Source organism: Erpetoichthys calabaricus, chromosome 3, assembly GCF_900747795.2.
Source record: "Erpetoichthys calabaricus chromosome 3, fErpCal1.3, whole genome shotgun sequence".
NCBI lineage: Eukaryota > Metazoa > Chordata > Cladistia > Polypteriformes > Polypteridae > Erpetoichthys > Erpetoichthys calabaricus.
In genome coordinates, this window is record NC_041396.2 from 20,254,099 (window position 1) to 20,275,791 (window position 21,693).

General features: G+C 37.8%; 1 protein-coding gene across 4 annotated transcripts in view; it reads left to right on the plus strand.

The window, feature by feature from the left end:
* csde1 (cold shock domain containing E1, RNA-binding) overlaps positions 1-21,693 on the plus strand; it is an 83,496-nt gene that overhangs the window by 25,865 nt on the left and 35,938 nt on the right. Inside the window, exons 3-10 of one of the 4 annotated variants that reach the window (XM_051924411.1) lie at positions 4,322-4,486; positions 6,285-6,483; positions 6,603-6,712; positions 7,400-7,486; positions 8,733-8,830; positions 12,977-13,058; positions 13,205-13,333; positions 19,597-19,722. In XM_051924411.1, the coding sequence (XP_051780371.1) occupies positions 4,355-4,486; positions 6,285-6,483; positions 6,603-6,712; positions 7,400-7,486; positions 8,733-8,830; positions 12,977-13,058; positions 13,205-13,333; positions 19,597-19,722 (963 nt within the window). In that variant the 5' untranslated portion in view covers positions 4,322-4,354. The remainder of the gene's footprint in view (positions 1-4,321; positions 4,487-6,284; positions 6,484-6,602; positions 6,713-7,399; positions 7,487-8,732; positions 8,831-12,976; positions 13,059-13,204; positions 13,334-19,596; positions 19,723-21,693) is intronic. The other 3 variants (XM_028796434.2, XM_028796436.2, XM_051924412.1) reach the window with 3 other exon arrangements.

Genomic DNA, 21,693 nt, shown 5'->3' on the forward strand with positions numbered 1-21,693 from the left:
CTGAGAAAATAAACTTATCATTATGCTTCAGTACTTTCAGATAATTTTTTACTTGGTGTATTGTAATATACTTTTAAAAATATACAAATTGGTTATTAGGGGTTCACCCTGCGTGGAGTTTGCATGTTCTCCCCGTGTCTGCGTGGGTTTCCTCCCACAGTCCATAGACATGCAGGTTAGGTGCATTGGTGATCCTAAATTGTCCCTTGTGTGTGTGTGTGTGCCCTTCGGTGGGCTGGCGCCCTGCCCGGGGTTTGCTTCCTACCTTGCGGCCTGTGTTGGCTGGGATTGGCTGTAGCAGACCCCTGTGACCCTGTAGTTAGGATATAGCGGGTTGGATAATGGATGGATGGTTATTAGGGAATTAATGTGCTGTTTCACAAATAAACTTTTTAGTTTGTTCATGTCTTGTAAACCAGTTTTTGCCTTGGTTAAGAAGGTATTAAATTCTTCTGATTCCCTTTTGAAATTTTCAGAGCAACAAATACCATGAGTTTGATATCTTTCGACTTGTATTAAGTAGGTGAGAAGTAAGTTGAAAACATTTATTAGCATCCAAGTGAAAACTTGATCTGTTATGCTGCAGTTGAATTAATCAACAGATGGCATCTACTAAAATTAGAAATACAAAATAAAAAAAATTGGATACATATAATGCTTTTTGAGTTAAACGTGTTTTTATATTAACTGCCTTGCGATCACAGTGCTTTAACAGCACTCACCACCTGCCCCCTTAGCCTAGCCGAATGTTGTATGACTGGCTTCAATAATATTTGTATGTTATCCTTGGAAATGTGATGTCCATGTACCTGAGACACCCTGGCCATATTCCAGTGATGGTGCTTTCCATAACATTGTACCTATTGGCTATACACTAAAGGAAGAACTGACATTTGGCTTTATTAAGGAGAGTTTCAGTGACTCGGTTTCTAAAAATGTAATGCTGATCCCCTCCATTGTATCGGATGCATAAGAAAACAATTCTTATCATAATTTAATAGCACACTACAATGTACTTTGGTACATACACCTATTTTCTGCAGGTCTTGGTTGAATTTTTTTATCAAAGAAAAATGCACATTTCTATGTACATATGTTTAGTACCTTATTTCTTTGTTTGCTACAAAGCTTTCCTTGAGCTATTATCATTTATACCTCTTTGTTTTGTGATTGGCGTATAGCCTCTGTCCTTTGTGATATGTTCAGTCATGGCATTCATTGTTTTCACCATTGTGAAGTACTTATTCATTTTTCTCCATGGGAAAAAATGCACCCCTGCAACATATTGTGGGGGAAAAAAATATACTTGAAAGTATGCTCGACATCAGTGACTTACTACGGACAGATTAACTCTATTTGCAACATGAAATGGAAATGGTAACTGTAACCTCCATACGTTGTTGCCTGGAAAGAAGCATTCAAAATGGACAAAAAAAACAGTCGGTGCATTTCTTCCATAGCAATTTTATTCCATTGGATTGTAAGGTTTTAAAATCAAAAACTGTGTTTGTTTTGAAAATTGTAATTTGATTTCGTCTGTTTCTATATCTTGACTGTTTTCATGTAGATATGATCTATATTTAAGTAGAAAACTGTTTCAGAACATAGGATTCGTTACTCATATATTTGTTTTTTTTTATTTGTTGTGCTTTACCTGTAAGCCTCATTTTATGTAAGTTTGTGTGGCATTTATACCTCAGCTTGAGGTAACCTGTGTGGCCAAAGACACTTGGGGAATTGACATGACCTAGTGTTTTTTCTTGGGTCCTGGAATTACTACATTCCTGAGCCCATGCTGTCCTTTAGAAGTACATATATCCATGGCTGAGTCGAGGCTGTATAGTAACGGTGTGTTCTCTATCCTTCACACTTCAGCAACCTCTATCTCTCTGCACTGAAATGTTTAGGGGGTCTCAGTTGTCCATTGTGCTAAAGAAATTCCAGTTTGGGAGCTAGTTCATACTGTTTCTTCTGCACATGTTAATTTCTTGCAAAGTTTATGAAGGTATGTGCCAATAATGTGCTATTTCAAAATAATCGGGCCTACCACCTTGAATAAAACATGTCCTCACAGGTGGCGCAGTAGTAGTGCTGCTGCTTTGCAGTAAGGAGACTGTGGAAGATTGTGGGTTCGCTTCCCGGTTCCTCCCTGTGTGGATAGCGCTTTGAGTACTGAGAAAAGCGCTATATAAATGTAATGAATTATTATTATTATTATGCCCGCTAAACTCTTGTGTTGCTTTTAAGGAAGCAGATACAAACTGTGTGGGTATACCTATATAATTCAATTTAAAGCAATGCTTTTGCAGACTGCGTTGGTCCCATTTTAAATAGATTATTCACACTAAAAGTGTTAGTCTTCATGGGTTTTAAGCATGTTTTGAAACCAGTTAAGTTGGTTTGCATTGACACTTCTGCCTTATGAAACTGTATATTTTTTGGTGTCCTATTATCAGACTGTTGTCCAAAGTTAGTCTTTTTAAAGCACTCTTAATGTATAGTGCCCTCCAAAAGTATTGGAACAGCAAGGTCAATTCATTTGTTTTTGCTATGCACTGAAAACATTTGTGATAAAATAAATCAAGAGATGAATATGAGAGGCCAGAGTTTCATCTTTTATTCCTTGGTGTTTACATCTAGATATGTTAAACAACATAACATAGCATACTTTGTATTTAACCACCCAGTTTTTCAAGTGATCAAAAGTATTGGAGCATGATAAGCTGACTGGTGGTTCTTGTTGTTCAAGTGTGTCATATAAGATTAAGTATCCCTGGATAATCTGTCAATTTAAGCTTTGGCTTTCACATGTGAAGACTGCATTTGTAGTTAAGAACAATAGACTAGTACAAAGACCAGAGTGCTGCCAATGGGAGAAAGGCAAGAAAAGTGGGAAAATCAATCGGAGGTATTTTAAAAACATTAGGCATCGCCAGTAGGACAGTTTGGAATGTCCTGAAAATGAAGGAAACCACTGGTGTACTGAGCAACAGGCATTAAGCAGCTCATCCAAGGAACACAGCAACAACTGATGATGGACAAATGGTGAGAGCAGTAAAAAAAAAAAAAAAAAAAAATCAAAACAGTCTAACATCACGAACAACCTACAAAGAGCAGGGATGGAAATATCACAGTTCACAATTGGAAGGAGGCTTGGAGAACAACAATATAGAGGCCATACTCCAAGATACAAACCACTCCTTGGCAGTAAAAATCAGAAAGCCAAATTGGAATTTGCAAAGAAAGTACAGAGATGAGACGCAAGTTTTATGGACTAATGAGACAAAGATTAACCTCCAGCAAAGTTTAGAAGTGATCTACTCGTGATCCTAAACATACAAGCTCACCTGTGAAGCATGGTGGTGGTTGTGTGATGGCTTGGGCTTACATGACTGCTTCTGGAACAGGCATTTTTATTGATGCTAAAAACTCATGACGGTAGTAGCAGAATGAACTCTACAGAAACATATTGTCTGCCAATTTATGGAGGAATGAATCCAGGCTAATCAAGAGGGACTTTATTTTACAGCAAGACCATAATTTGAAACACACTGCCACTTCAACAAAGGACTTATTTGGGGGGGAAAAAATGGAAGGTTTGGACTGGTCAAGTCATTCAGGAGATCTTAACTCATGTGAACATGCATTTCACCTGCTGAAGAGAAAACTGAAGGAAGAAACCCCACAAAACCGAAAACAACTAAAAGATGCTGTGATAAAAGCCCAGGAAGGCTGAACTAGTGAAGAGGCAAGAAATCTGGTGTAGTCTATGGGTCGTTGGCTTGATGCAGTTATTGCGAGCAAGGGAGATGGGGCCAAACATTAAGCATTTTTGACTTTTAATTTAGTTGAAAACATTCTTCCAATACTTCTCATTTGTAAAACTGGGTGGTTTGATACAAGATGTGCTTTGTTCTATGTTGTTTGACATATCTAAATGTAAATACCAGAGAACAAAAGCTGAACCTCTGGCCTCTCTTCTCGTAATCATCTTTTGATCTCTTACACAAATATCTTCAGTACAGCAAAAACAAGTTAATTGGCCTTGCTGTTCCAATATTTTTCTTTTCTCTATTTATTTAAAAATGTGAAACATGCTTGCCATTCTTTAACCTGATTAAAATTGTGTTTTCTTTCTTTGATGTTTACATTGGTCTAGAAAACAATCCGGTGACAGTAAATTATTGAACTGTCAGAAAAAGTTCTAATGGAATCCTTTCTGGTATCTTTGCCCAGATATGTCCCAGCATTTAGCAGCTCACACTTCATTCATGCATGTATTTACTCAAGATTGTTAATTTAAAGTTGGTCTGTTCCTTAGCAGTGACTGACTCTGTCTGATATACTTTAAAAGATGGAGCATCTGTTACCCCACCCCACCTCCTCTGCTGTCCAGCATATTCCCCGATCATCCTCTGTGTCCTGTCCAAACACTTCTTCCAGTGGAGGTAAAAAACAGAAGAGGACTCCATTGTATCAGAGATCTGTAAGCAGTATGCCCACTACAACCTGTTTGACTGACCAGTTTGCACTTTTAACTGCATGTTTTAAAATGGTTAACACACTTAGGTTGAGACCAAACTGGATTGAGAAGTAGTTTGAGCATGTTGTGGTAGTTATCACACAGTATGGAGAAAGTGTTTTTTGAGCACAAAATAATGATTTGACCAGCATAGGTTTTTGTAATAAAAATTGTATGGTTTAAACCCTTTTAATCTTCAGAGATTTGTCTTTGTCTTACCTGCTAAGTCAACACTCGCTGTTTTCAAATGTAATGCATGTTATATCCATTTCTTAGGATTATGCTGGGTAATTGGGACAGGTTTCTGTTATGTCTGAGTGCAACATCCTTTTTGATTTTGAGTAAAACTTGTTTTTTTTTTCTATTTTTTAAGAATGTTTTTAAAATGTTTATTCGCTCCTAAGACAAACCTGTTCTTAATCATCACTGCATTTAAGGTTATTCTATCGGTAGGTTGACCAGATGTGTTTTCATTCTAATCCTTCTGTTGCATAACCTGAAATCCACCTGCAATTAGGTTTTGGTTGCTTTTTATTTGGGTGGTTCTGCACACTACTGCCTGAAATGCTCCTTAGTCTCAAGTCTTTCTGTTGAGTTCAGTTGAAGTGAATGTGAGACTGTATAGAATGGAGGATGTTTCTCTCTCCCAGACAAATGTTACTGCTACATTTGCTTCAAAGATGCAAAGTATGTGATACCTAGCAAGTATTAGACATTTTAGTTAACATCGAGAATTGTTGTCAGTGAGCAACAAACATACTTTTTTCCTTTCTTGATATTTGTTATTAACATTTTGTACTTAAACAAGTCACTGTTTCAATCTTGTGCAACTAATTATGCATGCCTTCTGCATTCCGTAGTGTGTAGAAAATTGTTAGCAGCTAAATTCAACCATATATTTTTTCACAAGCAGGGCATAATGATGCTGCTGCCTTGTGAGGCCTGACCTGTACTGTCTTGCTGATGGATAGGAATTGAGTGTTTGCATGTCCTACAGTTGCACAGTATTGAAAATGGTCTGGGAAATAGATGAGTGTCTCACCATGTTTGCCTTTGCTGGAATGAAATCTTATACTTGATGTTGTCAGGTCTTGTGAATAGTTCTTCAAGCCAGGGATTTCTAAAGACTTTTGTAAAACTTAGTCATTTACTGATTTATTTTTCTCTTGTTTATTTTATGTTTAAAGAAAGCCAATACCTACAATTGTGGGAATTGTATGTGCACCTTATATGGTGTGCGTGCCTTTTTTATGGTGTTTTTAATGTTTAGAGCCCTTTCAGTCTGTGCCCTGTATGCTGTGGTCAGAACAGATTGCCTTGCATGGCACTGAAGGGCCAATTAAACATGAGTACTGGGTGAGAATGTTAGGGTTACCATTTATTTTGAAATGCTGCAATTCTACTTTGAAATGTCTGGCAAGCATGGTGAGGATAATCTATTAATCATAATCTATTAATACTGATTGAATTAAGGCTTGGTAAAATCTATTCTCATTGTCCTTTTTTGAATGAGAAAGGGTTATATGCATTATTAAGATATTCCGGTGCCCCACATCCTCATAACATGGTGGCTTTATCGAGCACTTTAATCGTATAACTATCTCTCTGTGGATTTATTACTCTGTAGCACTCAGGTTGATATGTTATACGAAAGAAAAGACCCAGTGAATGTTGAGCCTTTTGAGAAGTATTTACCACAAACATTCTTACAGTATGTTTAAAGTCTGCTTTACTAATTTTTTTTATATATAAATACTTATAGATGAGTTTTGATCCAAGCATTCTTCACAACAATGGTCACTCTGGATTTGCCAATGGAACAGCTGGGGGCCTTCGAGAAACTGGTGTCATTGAAAAGCTTCTCACATCTTATGGCTTCATTCAGTGTTCTGAGCGTCAGGCACGCCTTTTCTTCCATTGTTCCCAGTACAATGGTAACCTCCAGGAGCTGAAAGTGGGAGGTAGGCACACCTGTTAATTTAGCATATGAAAGCTTTTTTTCTTTTTATAATTCTCTCAGTAGTTAAGTATATGGGGAAATACTAATTTTGCTACCCTTTTGACACTGATGTCTACTTAGATGATGTGGAGTTTGAAGTGTCATCTGACCGGCGCACTGGGAAACCCATTGCTGTAAAACTAGTGAAAATCAAACCTGAGATCCTGCCAGAGGAGCGGATCAGTGGACAGGTGAGGATAGTATAGTGACAGACATTTTACAAATACGGCTAAAGGGTTTTCCTTTAAGGTTAAACACATTATTTTACCTTTTAATGTAAACATTTATCTGTTACAGCAGCAGCCATTTTTCAAGCTGATTATTAATTGGGATTTTAACGACGTAACGTTTCTCTTTCTGTCTTATTTTCTCTATATAACCTAGGGCAATGAATGTTGTATGTTTGTTATTTTTGGTTTTCCCTTGTGATATTGGGTGCCGGGGATTATACCAGTTAGGAGTGATGGGGGTTTTAGGAAAAAAGTTTTGCCATCTCCTCCAAACCTAGTCAGAAATCTCTTCATTTGCACTGCACTTGGAGACTTTTTTAGTCCTTTTTTTCCAATCATTAGCATGTATTGAACTGAGGTTTCTCAACAATGCTTAGTCTCCATAGTAAATGCTTTATTTTGATGATAACATGTCTGCAGATTACTGCAGCGGACCAAATCTCAAGATACTTTTGCTGCTGGTCACAAGTAGCTTCAATGTGGCCATCTCCCTTTATACATATTGTGGAACTTGGCATTGGTGTGAAGAACTATTAAGGCCTGTATGTGCATCTCACTAACACCCTACTCCCTAACGAATGCTTTTAATCATACCTCTAAGCGTGAGACTGTAATATTACTTTAAATGTTTTTTTGTGTGTGGAATAGGTTGTCTGCGCTATACCAAGCCACCTGGACGGCAAATCAGCCCCTGGCCAGACCCCAACTGGCAGTGTGTGTTACGAACGCAATGGGGTGAGTCAGAGATGCTCGCAGGGTGGTGGTGGTAGACTTCTTTGTGCATTGCTTTATTTGTGTCTATGAATGTGTTGATCCATAAATTACTCTTTCCTTTTCGTTTATTTTTGGGGATTGGGTTATTTTGAGTAGCATTGTTGATTTTATAGGTTAAGTATGTATTTTTTCTAATGTTTGAGTTATTCTACATAATGTAAGTTTTTGATCAAGCAGAGATTATATTATAAAATACATTTTTAATGTTTTACTGTTCATTACAAAATATTTTAGTTGGTATGGTTTGCTGGCTGTTGAGGTCAGAGTCTATCCTTGCATTGATTTGAACGTTTTTTTAACCACATGGTTTTGTTAACTTGAAACTGTTTGACCAATTTCTTTTAAAACAAACCGCATATGACTTAAACACTATTAATGCACAGTGTATCAATTACAGGGTCAACATGTGTCTGTGTAATTTCACTTCAGATGGTTTAGCAAAATAGAGTTCAAATTTGTTGTATACAGGTATAACACAGTAAAAAGGATTGGTAAGGAAATTAATGCTCAGTTTATAAAAAAAAGTCACGTTGCTTCATTCCATGGTTTAAATAACTTTTATTTCTAGAATTTATTTTTCTACTAAATTTTACTATTTAGAGCTACAGAAATTCATACTGTGTGTGCTGATCATTTGAGTTATTGTAATTTATCTCTGCTCTTTTATGTTGAAGCCTAAACCTTTAAAAAGTGTTACTAATCTGATTACTCTTAAGAGTTCATAGAAAGACATCGAAATCTTAGCCTGTAGCAAAAGTACAGTAGTAAAATGTTCATCACATATGTTGATCATTATTTATCACATTAAAAAAGTAAGAAAAGACTGCATATGTATAACTTTATGATTTGTGGATACTTTTTAATTTTACTGTTATTCTGTGTTAGCACAGTGCTGACATAAGTAGTATCTGTGGACATAAATATCATTTGTCAACATTCTCATGCATGTACTGTAGTTTCCTGTAAGTGGCAGTAAAATAATAGATTGCTCCTGCATTTGAATGAATGAAGACTGCATTAATTAATTAAATATTAAGCAGTCCCTTGGAGGTGGAAAACTGAAGTACACCGGAGCAAACTTAGAATAAATTCTCATTATGTTTGTAATACACACAAATATTTTCAGGTCTGCCTTTATGATTTATTGTGTGTGTGTTTATGTATGTGGAGATGGTTAATATTTAGCCTTTTGACTTTTTATGTACAGGAAGTGTTTTACCTGACCTACACACCAGAGGATGTAGAGGGCAGTGCACAGCTTGAAACTGGGGATAAAGTCACTTTCTTCATGGAGACGAACAAACAGTGGGTTACCTTATTTAGTCCGTTTTTTACTTTTGATTTGTTTCTTAGTGTTTGGTGTAATTCTACCTCAAGTACAATATACTTCGTGATCTTTTCTCTCCTATTTCTTAAGCAATAGGTAGGGGTGCAGTGATGCTGGAACTTTTGTATTTGATAGCAGGACCAGTGAAATTTCACTACTTGATTCCTATTACATAATCATAATAAAAACAGAAATCCCACTTATTTTATTAAAGACACATCCATTATTCAAGTGAACAATAGTATTTTTTTCTATATTAGAATATAAAATTTATAAATACTAATAACGCCAGCATTAAAAAATTGGTATATTGGTCAAGTAATTATAGACATTTTTCAAGTAAATTAGTATTGGCGTTCAAGTTTAACAAGTCTTGAATTTAATTTATGATAGACCTGGAGAATTTCTTGTGCACCAAGTTGGGGGATGTTATCAGTATAGGGTTTATAAAGAAATGATCTCTTCATGGATTGCCTGATTTATCTCACCATGTGTAAATAACTACATTTATTCTCTTGACATTTTTCTCTCCAGTAACTGAAAAATAATGGTTAAAATCAGTTCTGAATCTGTGAAGTCCAAGATAATTTAGGATATTGTGTGTTAAACTCTTAAAAGCTGTAACAACATTTGTAACAGCATAATTCTACAAAACTTGATTTGTCAGCAAAACACTGTTAGGTTTGTAACAGTGGCTATTGTAACATTTATATTTGCCTTAGCTGGTTAAAAAGTGTTTAGCTGAGTAATATTTAAACAGGTGTGTGCAATTGACTCAAATGTTACAAACTACTGGTGTGTTTAAGTTTCTTGCTCCTTTTTTGCATTTGTCAAAACATCCAGTGTGAAATCAAGCTTGTCAGTTTAACATTTGTCCATCATTTCAGGACTCCTGTAAACCGCCTTTGTTATGCTTTTTAAAGAGTATCTTAAAAGACTAAGCCTGTATTGCCAATGCATATATGCAGATCCAGGATTAAACGATTAACTTGACTGAAACTGCCCATAGTTATTTAATTGTAACTGAGAAACTGCATTACATTCAATGTACTAATCAAATATGTGACCTGTGCTTTCATTAGGTTTGTCACATGTTAGTAGTTTATACTAATGAACATTAGTTTGCCTTCAAAAAACTAAAGAACAACACAGATTTTGTGTTTATAGCTCATTTCATGGCTGGTGTACAAGCCAAGTAGCCACTTCATTTAAATCTTACCTCAATTTCTAATTGCAACAACTACCCTGTACACACAACAGTGGACGCGTGCATGATTCCTCTGTAACACTAAACTGCATATGCTGGTTAGAAAATGGATGGGTGCTTTCAGGATGAACATCTGTTGATGCACTCGTTATCGGGTATGTGAAATCTCAGTTCCATTATCTGGTTTGTGTATGATATTGCATTAAAAAGCAATTATTTTGCCAGGACTTTATCTCCTCTTAGACATTTGTGACACTAGTTTTACAAGTTTACAAGTTTAAACCATTACAGCCCACAAATGATCGATCAATCATTGTACTCTCAATGCATGCACAAATATTTTTCTGAACTAACTCCTTAATAAAATAAAAGTGGCAATAGCAAAAGCCTGTTTGTGTTTTAATAATAAGCTCAATTCCCACCATCATATGCTGAAAGGTTTCTGCTTTGTTTTTCAAAAAGAAAAACGTTTTGATGTGGTCCTGTATCATCACCACTGTAAGCCATTTTCATATGAAGTTTTTACTCAAGTTTTACTCAAACATTGTGAATTCCGAAGTACTTTATTTACAGTCCTGCATGAATGCAGTGCCAACTTTCGGTACAAAAGCTAGTATTAAGTTTTCGCAATTACATATCTATTGATACTTCAGTATAGATTCTAGTGACTATTATAGCACTAGGTACCTAAATATGTCAGCTGCATTTTGTTTCACCAAGTTTGTGTATTATGACCAAATATGATTTTGCCCAAAAAAATCCAAATGTATGTTTGCTAACTAGTAAACTACTACAAATAATGAACAGTCTAGCTAATTCTGTTACAATCAAAAATTTAATAGCATGCATTTCATTTTCATTTATTTATACCCCAGGTTTTTGACTACAATAAAAAGTTGTGGCTGGACTAAACAGCACCTTATTCTTGCTTGTGTGGTAAATTAGGTGGCACAGTTTCTTTACACATCACATATCTTTTAAGTTCAAGTATTTGTTTGTCAATGTGCACATAGTACAATTCAATTTTTACTCTCTCCTTAGCACAGTTGATTATAGTACACAGTGGCAACAAAAAGATGCACTTCAGAAGTGTAAATATGTGTGTTTGCCTTATAATACATATAACTTTAAGTATTTCTTACTAAAATTATGGCTAACTGTTAGGATTACAAACAGTCTATGAATTTGCTGATGCTAGTGTTAATGGTCCTATACCATTTGACACATGGTGATTAAGATTGTTTGTTCACTTCATTATTTTCAGACTCCAGGCCTTATGGGCTACTGGTAGAAGAGTAAAACACGGATGCTTCTGTGTGCTGCTTTTTGGTTTGACCCCCTGGACCAAGGTTAAGAGGCAGTTTTCTGTGACTAGTCTTGGCCTCCTCTCTTAGCTCTAGAGGTTTTCCACCCCTTTACCAACAAGCCCCAAAATATCCTATTTATACTCAAATGGGTTGAGAGTGTCTGTAGGTGACAAAAAAACAGATAGACAAAACAAAATCTACCACAGTGACCCTGGTGATAAAACCTTGTGGTTATTTGCAACCTACATGAAACTCTGAAGTACGTTTCACGTAAAACCACCTTCTATGATTGTTGCTGCAAATATAGTGGCTCCTGAATCCTGGTGCATCACCTATAACTTTGCCTACCTGGCCCAGATGTTGGTAGTTTTGTAGTTTTCTCTGCATTAGGGACATCAGTCTTCATCCAACTCTTCAAGGGTGTTCTTTTTAATGGATCTCTCTTGTAGCGGTAATTCACTTTGAACCTTGTCTTACACATTGCTTTAGCTGCAGAAATATATCTCATTTGCACATTTATCACCGTAACTGCTTCAGGTTTTCTACCTGTGTATCTTTTCCTGTTCCTTATACAAAGCACTTCACAAGGATATTAACCCACTTCTTCCTCTGATTGTGTAAAGAGTAGTTATGTAAAAATCTTGACATTTTTAGTTTTGGTCCAAGTACTGCATTCATCTTAGAGGGGTTGTGTGTTCTTTAACATCCCTAGCGTTAGACCTGAGCGTTACTCTGGCCAAGAAAAACCCGCTAGTCCCGAGTGTCACTCGGGCAACGGAATAGAACAGTCTCGCATAAGTAACCGCCTGAATAATCCTCAGGTCTAATAAAGTACCAACAGCATTAGTGCCTAGTATTATGCAGGCAAAGTATGGGCATGTCTTATATAAGCCAGATCCGAGCATTACCATGACATCGGTGTTGACACGTCTTCTCCTAACCTCATAACGGCGTCTCATAAGAATTTTTTCAGCAGCCCAGGTTTTGCATGCTCTTGACAGTGACATGAGTGGTGATGTTGAGGAACCTCTCACCAGCAGTTGATGATGAAGTGAATATGTATTCAGGCAGTGAAAATGAAACACAGTGAAACCAAAAGTGATGTACAATCCCGTTTTGGGTTTCGTTTGACCCTGCTTCAAATAAACCAGCATCACCTTGTTTTGATTTTGTGGGGCAGCCAGGAATAAAAGTAAACATTGATAGCCAAGATTTACTTATTTACTTGATGACATGATCGAAAGAATTGTTGTTGAGACAGTTAAGCTGAACAGTGTTTGGTAATTGGCTGTACACCCAAGCAGTTTTCTCATTCAGATAACAGTGTGACAGTGTGTATGATATTAGTATCATTATTTTTATTCTTTTCATATTATTCATCATTATTTGTATCATAATTTTTAAAATTCTGACTTTGTACTTTTAGTGTTTTGCTTGTTTTACATTAGAAAGATGAGATTTAATAAAAATATATATAATAATTTTTCAAGCCAAAAATGCAATGCTTTTTACATGTTCGGAGAAAAAAAATAACTCATAGGAGGTTAAATATAATTTATTTTGAAAGCCAGAGTCTTATGAGAAATATCTCTGCTTATCTGTCTTCTCAGTACTGGGGCAGTGAGTGCACATAATATTGTGCTGGTGAAGAAGAAACAAGCTCGCTGTCAGGGAGTGGTTTGTGCAACCAAGGTAAGCTTCCTCTTCTGGTTCATGAAACTTTAAAAATTCTGTTTATAAGTATCAAAGTAATATGTCCGTAAGCAATGTAATTCTCACTATATAAGCCTTTCATAACGCTGCTAACTGTTGGGTTTTTTGTTTGTTTCTTTAAACAGGAGGCTTTTGGGTTTATTGAAAGGGGAGATGTCGTGAAGGAGATTTTCTTCCACTATAGTGAGTTTAAAGGAGATTTGGAAACATTGCAGGCTGGTGACGATGTGGAATTTACTATCAAAGACCGAAACGTAAGTACCTAGGCTCTAATTGAAAAGTTTTAGTCCTTAAAATCTTTTAATGGGCCTTGGGTTTATGTAAATATTGAATGAAGCTTTAATAGATTCCTTAAAAGATAGTGGTGGGACCACTAAACAGACATATAGAAGATTTACATTTTCTGCATGACCCATTATGTCAAAGCACAGAGCAGGTAAAATGGATTTAAAGCTACTTCAAGCATGGATGAAGTTTAGTTTCCCTGTATAACATACACTACCATACTCCCAAATTATACCTTTTATACGTTGCATCCAGAAAGTATTCACAGCACATCACTTTTTCCACATTTTGTTATATTCCAAAATGGATTAAATTCTTTTTTTTTTTCTCCTCAGAATTCTACACACAACACCCCATAATGACAACGTGAAAAAAAGTTTTACTTGAGGTTTTTGCAAATGTATTAAAAAATAAAAAAACGGAGAAATCATATGTACATAAGTATTCACAGCCTTTGCTCAGTACTTTGTCGATGCACCTTTGGCAGCAATTACAGTCTCAAGTCTTTTTGAATATGATGCCACAAGCCTGGCACACCTATCCTTGGCCAGTTTCGCCCATTTCTCTTTGCAGCACCTCTCAAGCTCCATCAGGTTGGATGGGAAGCATCGGTGCACAGCCATTTTAAGATCTCTCCAGAGATGTTGAATCAGATTCAAGTCTGGGCTCTGGCTGGGCCACTCAAGGACATTCACAGAGTTGTCCTGAAGCCACTCCTTTGATATCTTGGCTGTGTGCTTAGGGTCGTTGTCCTGCTGAAAGATGAACCGTCACCCCAGTCTGAGGTCAAGAGCGCTCTGGAGCAGGTTTTCATCCAGGATGTGTCTGTACATTGCTGCAGTCATCTTTCCTTTTATCCTGACTAGTCTCCCAGTTCCTGCCGCTGAAAAACATCCCCACAGCATGATGCTGCCACCACCATGCTTCACTGTAGGGATGGTATTGGCCTGGTGATGAGCGGTGCCTGGTTTCATCCAAACGTGACGCCTGGCATTCACACCAAAGAGTTCAATTTTTGTCTCATCAGACCAGAGAATTTTCTTTCTCATGGTCTGAGAGTCCTTCAGGTGCCTTTTGGCAAACTCCAGGTGGGCTGCCATGTGACTTTTACTAAGGAGTGGCTTCCGTCTGGCCACTCTACCATACAGGCCTGATAGGTGGATTGCTACAGAGATGGTTGTCCTTCTGGAAGGTTCTCCTCTCTCCACAGAGGACCTCTGGAGCTCTGACAGAGTGACCATCGGGTTCTTGGTCACCTCCCTGACTAAGGCCCTTCAAGACTAAGATCGCTCAGTTTAGATGGCCGGCCAGCTCTAGGAAGAGTCCTGGTGGTTTCAAACTTCTTCCACTTATGGATGATGGAGGCCACTGTGCTCATTGGGACCTTCAAAGCAGCAGACATTTTTCTGTAACCTTCCCCAGATTTGTGCCTCGAGACAATCCTGTCTTGGAGGTCTACAGACAATTCCTTTGACTTCATGCTTGGTTTGTGCTCTGACATGAACTGTCAACTGTGGGACCTTATATAGACAGGTGTGTGCCTTTCCAAATCATGTCCAGTCAACTGAATTTACCACAGGTGGACTCCAATGAAGCTGCAGAAACATCTCAAGGATGATCAGGGAAAACAGGATGCACCTGAGTTCAATTTTGAGTTTCATGGCAAAGGCTGTGAATACTTATGTACATGTGATTTCTGAATTTTTTTTTTTTTTTTTTTTTAATAAATTTGTAAAAACCAAGTAAACTTTTTTCACGTTGTCATTATGGGGTGTTGTGTATAGAATTCTGAGGGGGAAAAAAATTTTAATCCATTTTGGAATAAGGCTGTAACATAACAAAATGTGGAAAAAGTGATGCGCTGTGAATACTTTCCGGATGCACTGTATGTCATGCCTTTTCAACTTTAGTATTCATACAATCATTTCATCTTTGTCCAGCCAGCTACTGTGTTATTTGATGTAATGACAAAAGGAATATATTTATAATTTGAAATTGCATCTGAGCTTTATTTTACTGGCTATTACTTTTTCTCCCCCTCTGACTGAAAAGACAGTTCTAGAGCTGAGGGGATGCCAGTGTTGCCAGTTGCCATTTGTTTGTGGGAAATCCTGTTATTTAACTATAATGCTCTGTCCATTCACTTCTTTTACAAAAATTGGCTATATGGCTTAAGTTTTTGGACACTTTAGAATCACACCTATATGATTTTTTTTGGACATCCCATTCGAAAACCATGGGTATTAATATGGAGTTTGTCGGTGTAGATATAATGGCTTCCATCTTTTGGGAATACTTTATGCAATATTATGGAGTGTGTCTGTTGGACTTTGTACACTTTATAGGCTAAATGAGCATTTGTGAGCTCTAGTATTTAGTTGTGCTTATCAGTTTACATACCTTGGCGGAATCCATATTACTAACTGAGAATGGTAAACCGGATGGCATGGACGCAGGTACACGGCGATGGGACCATGAGACATACTGTGCAGGCGCGTACAGCGCGCGTCTCATAAACCGCAAGCGAAGTCGTATCCACCGCGAATGAAGGAGTCATGGCCCAAGCATGAATGAGCTCAACTGACGTGAATGAGAAATGAAGCAACAACGCGCCCATAGCTAACGACTAACGACACATCCACACAAAAAAGAGGATTCTGCGCTGCAGCCCAGATTCAAACGGAAGAGGCTACTGAGGCCCCACAGGTCCACAGATAGTACTGAAGGCGCGGGAAACTACGAAAGGCAAAAACGCCTACACAGCATAGTGAAACCCGACATAGTACGGAAGGCGCAGGCGTCACCGCCATATTGTGAGTGGCACTACTGCAGAGTGAAAGCGCAGGTGTCACCGCCATATTGTGAGTGGCACTACTGCAGAGTGAAGGCGCAGGCGTCACCGCCATATTGTGAGTGGCACTACTGCGGAGTGATGTGCTGCTTGGGATTGTACAAACCGCTGAACGCTTTACACCAAATTCAAACACAATACAGCTCAACGATACAAACACGAGCCCACCTGGATAAGATCAATGGACGCAGGCGCCCACAACGCGTGTCTGAAACTGCGGAAGCAAAGCAGGCACGGGTTCAAAACAAACGAGCGCAACTGATATGCAAATCACATTACAGTGATACATCATTGACAGTACAACCACAGAAAATGCTCAGTATTAACAGTATAACAGTAACTGCAATTATCCATATTACTAACGGTGAACAACGGATAACTAATGGAGTCACGGTCACGGCTCCAAAATGATCCAGCTCAACTAACGGAGCTACAAACACAAGCCCGCATGGATAAAGAAAATAAACGTGGGCGCCTACTACGCACATCTGAAACCGCGGAAGCAAAACTGTCTCGGCTCCAGAACCAAACAGCTCGACTAATGGAGCTACAAAAACGCGCCAGCATGGACAAATACAATGAACATAGGCGCCTACAACGCGCATCTGAAACTGCGGAAGCAAAGCAGGCACGGAGGGCTGGCGAGCGAAGCCCTCTAGTTTGTGAAATATTGTACATTGTTTGGAAAATTACAAGTAATCTTGCAGAAAGCTTTCCTTTTAATTGCCGCGTGTGCTTAGGTAAAGCAATTTATTATCCACCTAATTGTGTGTGCCTTTTTTAATTCCTAATAACTGAAATAACCCAGATGAGCCCAAAACTTGACATACCCTTGAATGTTGGGGCTGATAAGATGCAAACAAATTAAGGGTAATTAAGGGCGAGTGTCCACACCTGTAACTTTTCATTCTAATCTGTGTGTGTATACATTCCCAATTTAAGTTCATGCAAAGCTGCAATAACCTTGCTGGATAGCAAGCCATGGGAAAAGCAAAAAAAAAAAAAAAAAAAAAAACTGTTGCAAAAGATCTGCAAGAAAAGGTTGTTGATTTGTATAAATCAGTAAAAGAATATAAAAAGATATCCAGAGATCTGAAAATGCCTTTCAGTAGTGTTCACGCTCTAATAATAAAAGTAGAAATTTAGGGGTTCTGTTGTTACCAAGCCGTAGTCTGGTAGACCAACCAAGATTTCAGCCACAACTGCCAGGATCATTTGTCTAGCTGCCAAGAAAAACACACTTCAGCTGAGATACAGGCTTCTCTGCAAACAAGTGGTGTTGCTGTTTCAAGATGCACACTAAGGAGGCACTTGAATAAAAATGGGCTGCTCATTTGAGTTGCAGGAAAAAAGCCTTAACTGTACCAACTCCATAAAACAGCCCACTTACAATACGATATGCCAAACAACATCAAGATGAGACCAAAACTTCTGGAACAAAGTCCCTTTTCAGTGATGAGACCAAAATTGAACTTAATTGTCACAACAATAAATGCTATGTTTGTAGAGGATGCAATAAGCTCATGACCAAAAGTACACCAATCCCTACTGTGAATCATGGAGGTGGATCTCTGTTTTGGGGGGCTGTGAGCTACAGCGGCACAGGTAACTTAGTGAACATTGATGGCAAGATGAATGCAGCATGTTACCTGAAAATATTGGAGAACAACTTGCATTGATCATTCTGGAAGCAGTGCATGAGACACTCTTGGATCTTCCAACATGACACTGATCCAGAACACAAGGCCAAGTTGACCCTTCGGTGGCTACAACAGAAGAAATTGAAGGTGCTGGAGTGGCCATTACAGTCTCCTGACCACGATTTCATTGAGCCACTTTGGGGAGATTTCAAATGTGCAAATCATGCAAGACAACCCATGAATTTATGGGAGCTGGAGGCTTTTTGACAAGAAGAACAGGCAGCTCTACCACCTGAGAAAATCAAGGGCTTCCTCCACAGCTATCATAAGACTGCATGTAATCACTGATGCTAAAGGAGGCAATAAACAGTATTAAGAACTAAGGGCATGCAAAATTTTGAACAGCGACTATCTCATTATTTTCTTTATTATGTTTAATGGTTATGCTATTCTCGGATGCCTTATAGTTTAACTTGGATTCCATTAAAAGTAAATGAATTGTGTTTTGCCTGATCAGTTATCCTTTCTTTAAAGTATGGCACACTTCTTACAAATTCTACCAGGGTATGTAGACTTGTGAGAACAACAGTATGTTAGATGAGAAGACATGGCTTCTAGTTGGCGTTCCAGTTCATCCTGTAACTGTTCAGTAGGGTTGAGGTCAGGGCTTACTATAGCCTACTAGAGTTCCTCCATCTCTTTATGGACCTGGCTTTGTGCTCAGAGGTACAGTCATGCCAGAACAGAAAAGGGCCTTCACCAAACTGTTGACACAAAGTTGGAAATGAGCAATTGTCTGAAATGTCTTTGTATGCTGTAGCATTAATGGTACTTGTCACTGGAATCGAGGGGCCTAGCCCAAATACTGAAAAACAGCCCCAGACTATCATCCCTCCTCCACCACACTTTACAGTAGGCACTATACAGTCCCAAAGTGTTTTTCCCCTTTTCAAACATGCAACATGCTTCAGAACTCTTGGCACCCTCACTGAATTTCCATGGTCTACCATTTTGTAGTTGACCTGTTGTTCCTTCCACTTCATAATAGCTCTCACAGTTGACTGGAGTAGATCTAGCAGACCAGAAATTTCACCTATTTCCTTGAGGCAAAGATGACATCCTATAACAGTGACACTTTTAAAAGTCACAACTCTTCAGTATGGCTCATTCTACTGGCAGTGTTTTGTCAAACAATATTGTATGCTTGATTTGTTGCACTTCAAGACAGTGCATGCATCTGAGACACCAGAAGTTAGTAATTTAGAGGTGTCTACACCTATTCTTGGCCATGTCATGTATTAGCTGCAATGGGTCAATGGTTTTAATATAAATTGGCTTTAAGTCGGGGACCAGAGGCTCAAGAATGGGTCAGAATGGGCCTGACAGTAGAATAGTACTTTAAGATATTAGATAAGCATTTCAGAATCTGTTCTTAGTGCCATTGTAGATCCAAAAACAGGGTGGTGAGGAAGTAAAATCTGTTATAAAATGCCTTGTCTGCATTTTCAAGAAACGCGAGGTTATTTGCTTCCACTAATGATGTTTTTACTAATTACAGTGCTAGGTAATAAACAAAATTTAAAAAGGCTGATTGTGGACTTGATTCAAAAAAATAGATATGTAAAATACAGTGCCTTGCTGAAATTAGTGAGGTAAAATAGCCAGTGGTTCAGTGACATTTGATTAGACAGCCTTGCTGTCTTGTGTTCTTAAATTGTCAAATATATTGGTCTCTTTCAAGGGAAAGGAAGTTGCCACAGAAGTGAGACTGCTACCTCAAGGAACAGTTATCTTTGAAGATATAAGCATTGAGCAATTTGAGGGCGTGGTGACCAAAGTGATTCCCAAAGTACCTAACAAAAATCAGGTATGTTAATTTTTTTGTGTGTAGGTATGTGTATATATTTATATAAAGTGTCATATTTGACTGGACAGCTATTTCCTCCGGTTTTATGTCAGTGTACAATCTTATCAGCAATCAAAATGATGAATATTATTGATGAGTGGAATGCTTATGTAAGATTAAGGACACTGTTGTAATTGAAGAATTTCAGTATTTGGGGAAGTGACAAAAATGGCCATATATCAAATATTTGATCTGGTTCTTAATGGGTTCCAACCAACACTGAACCAAAACCCTGAATTGGATTAAGCAAATTTAAGAATGTAGTCATGTTATATGCAGTATTATATTGCATGCTCCGCTTAATACATAGGAATGCATACCTGTCCAGAAGTATGTGAAAAAGAACTTGAATACATGTGCAGTGTGTTCTAAATTGGAAATTCTGATGTCATAAATATATTTTCTGTGTTTAATTTCATGAACATTCAATTGTTAGGCATTGTCCAGAGCAGTGTTTCCCAAACTCAGTCCTGGGGAACCCCTGTGGCTGCAGGTTTTTGTTCCAACCAGATTCCTAATCAGTGACAACACCTGATAGCACTGATCTCATTTAATTAGCTGTTTTTTTTTCTTTTATTTGACATTCAGAAAAGAATAGCAGCATGATTTTTTACATTTATAAGCATTTAGAAATTGTTCTGCTTTTGCTATAGATTTAAATGCTTAACTCTCTTTTGTTGATTTCATTATACTTTGCCCTTTCTCTGTGCAGTTTTTCCCCCTTCGTTGTATCTTAATAATGACAATTTAAAACAAGCAGATCAGACACCCAGGTAAACAGTACTGAATAATCAAAGGCTGCAACTACTTTAGAGTCAGACCCACTAATTAGTATATAATGGATTAATTAAACAATTACAAGACCTAGAAAAGTAGAATGAAAATCGAGTTGAAAGTACTGTTAAAAAGAAAAAAAAAATACATTATTCCCATATAACTGCTTGGTACATTTTAATTTAATTTTAATTTTTTTTTTTTTTTTTTAAAGCAAACTTAGTTTTCTAATTTATACATTGTTCCCTAAACACAGAACTTGGGAAATATCAATTCACTTAATTAGCCCAGGAGTTCAATTAAAAACAGAAGCTGGTTGGAACAAAAACCTATAGCCACAGGGGTTCCCCGGGACCGAGCTTGGGAAACACTGGTCCAGAACAAAAACTAAACACCACCATTTGCATAACCTAGCAGTTTCCACAGTTGAGTCTCAAAGTGTAAACAAGTTCTCCAATCCTCTGCAGGTTACACAAGTCCATTTTTATAGTTTAAAGATTGTATTCTATCCCCAGTAGAAGTTTTCCAGATCTTGAGAGAGATTTAAGTGGTGCTTCGAAGTAGAGAGACAAAATTAATTAATTACTCTCTTGTGCCCTAATTTAGGCCCTTGAGCTTTACAGAATGTCTTTTAATATTAACACTAGAATTCCTGAAGCCTATGAAAAAACTCAATCTTGGGCCACCTTAAATTCCTTCACACCTCTCCATCAGCATCTTTTGTTTTGCAAAGGTATCAATCAGCACAAGTAGCCTGCTATCCTATCCCCTACCTCCAACTGATGTGAAGTCAGTCGCAAAATTTGTAGAGCTTGAGTGCGTTTAACTGGGTCTGAGGTGCCTGGAATTATATAAAGTAAATAATATATCGTTACTTGGAATACATTTCATGTGAGTTCCGTGTCTACAACGATCTGTGTAAGTGTTGGATGACAGGAAAATTGCAAGGCATTCTTAGGCTTTTTGGGGACATACACTGGCATGGCACTGCAAGATATAAACACTAGTGTGGCAAATTGCTCTCATACTAAAGTGACTATAGCTGCATGTGGAAATCCCATTTTACTTATGGTGCCAAGCAGAGCTGTGTTGCTGTGCAGCAGTCTATTAGCCAGTGAAAGCGCTGTGAGGAAGCTGTCTATTGTTATGGTTCTGGCT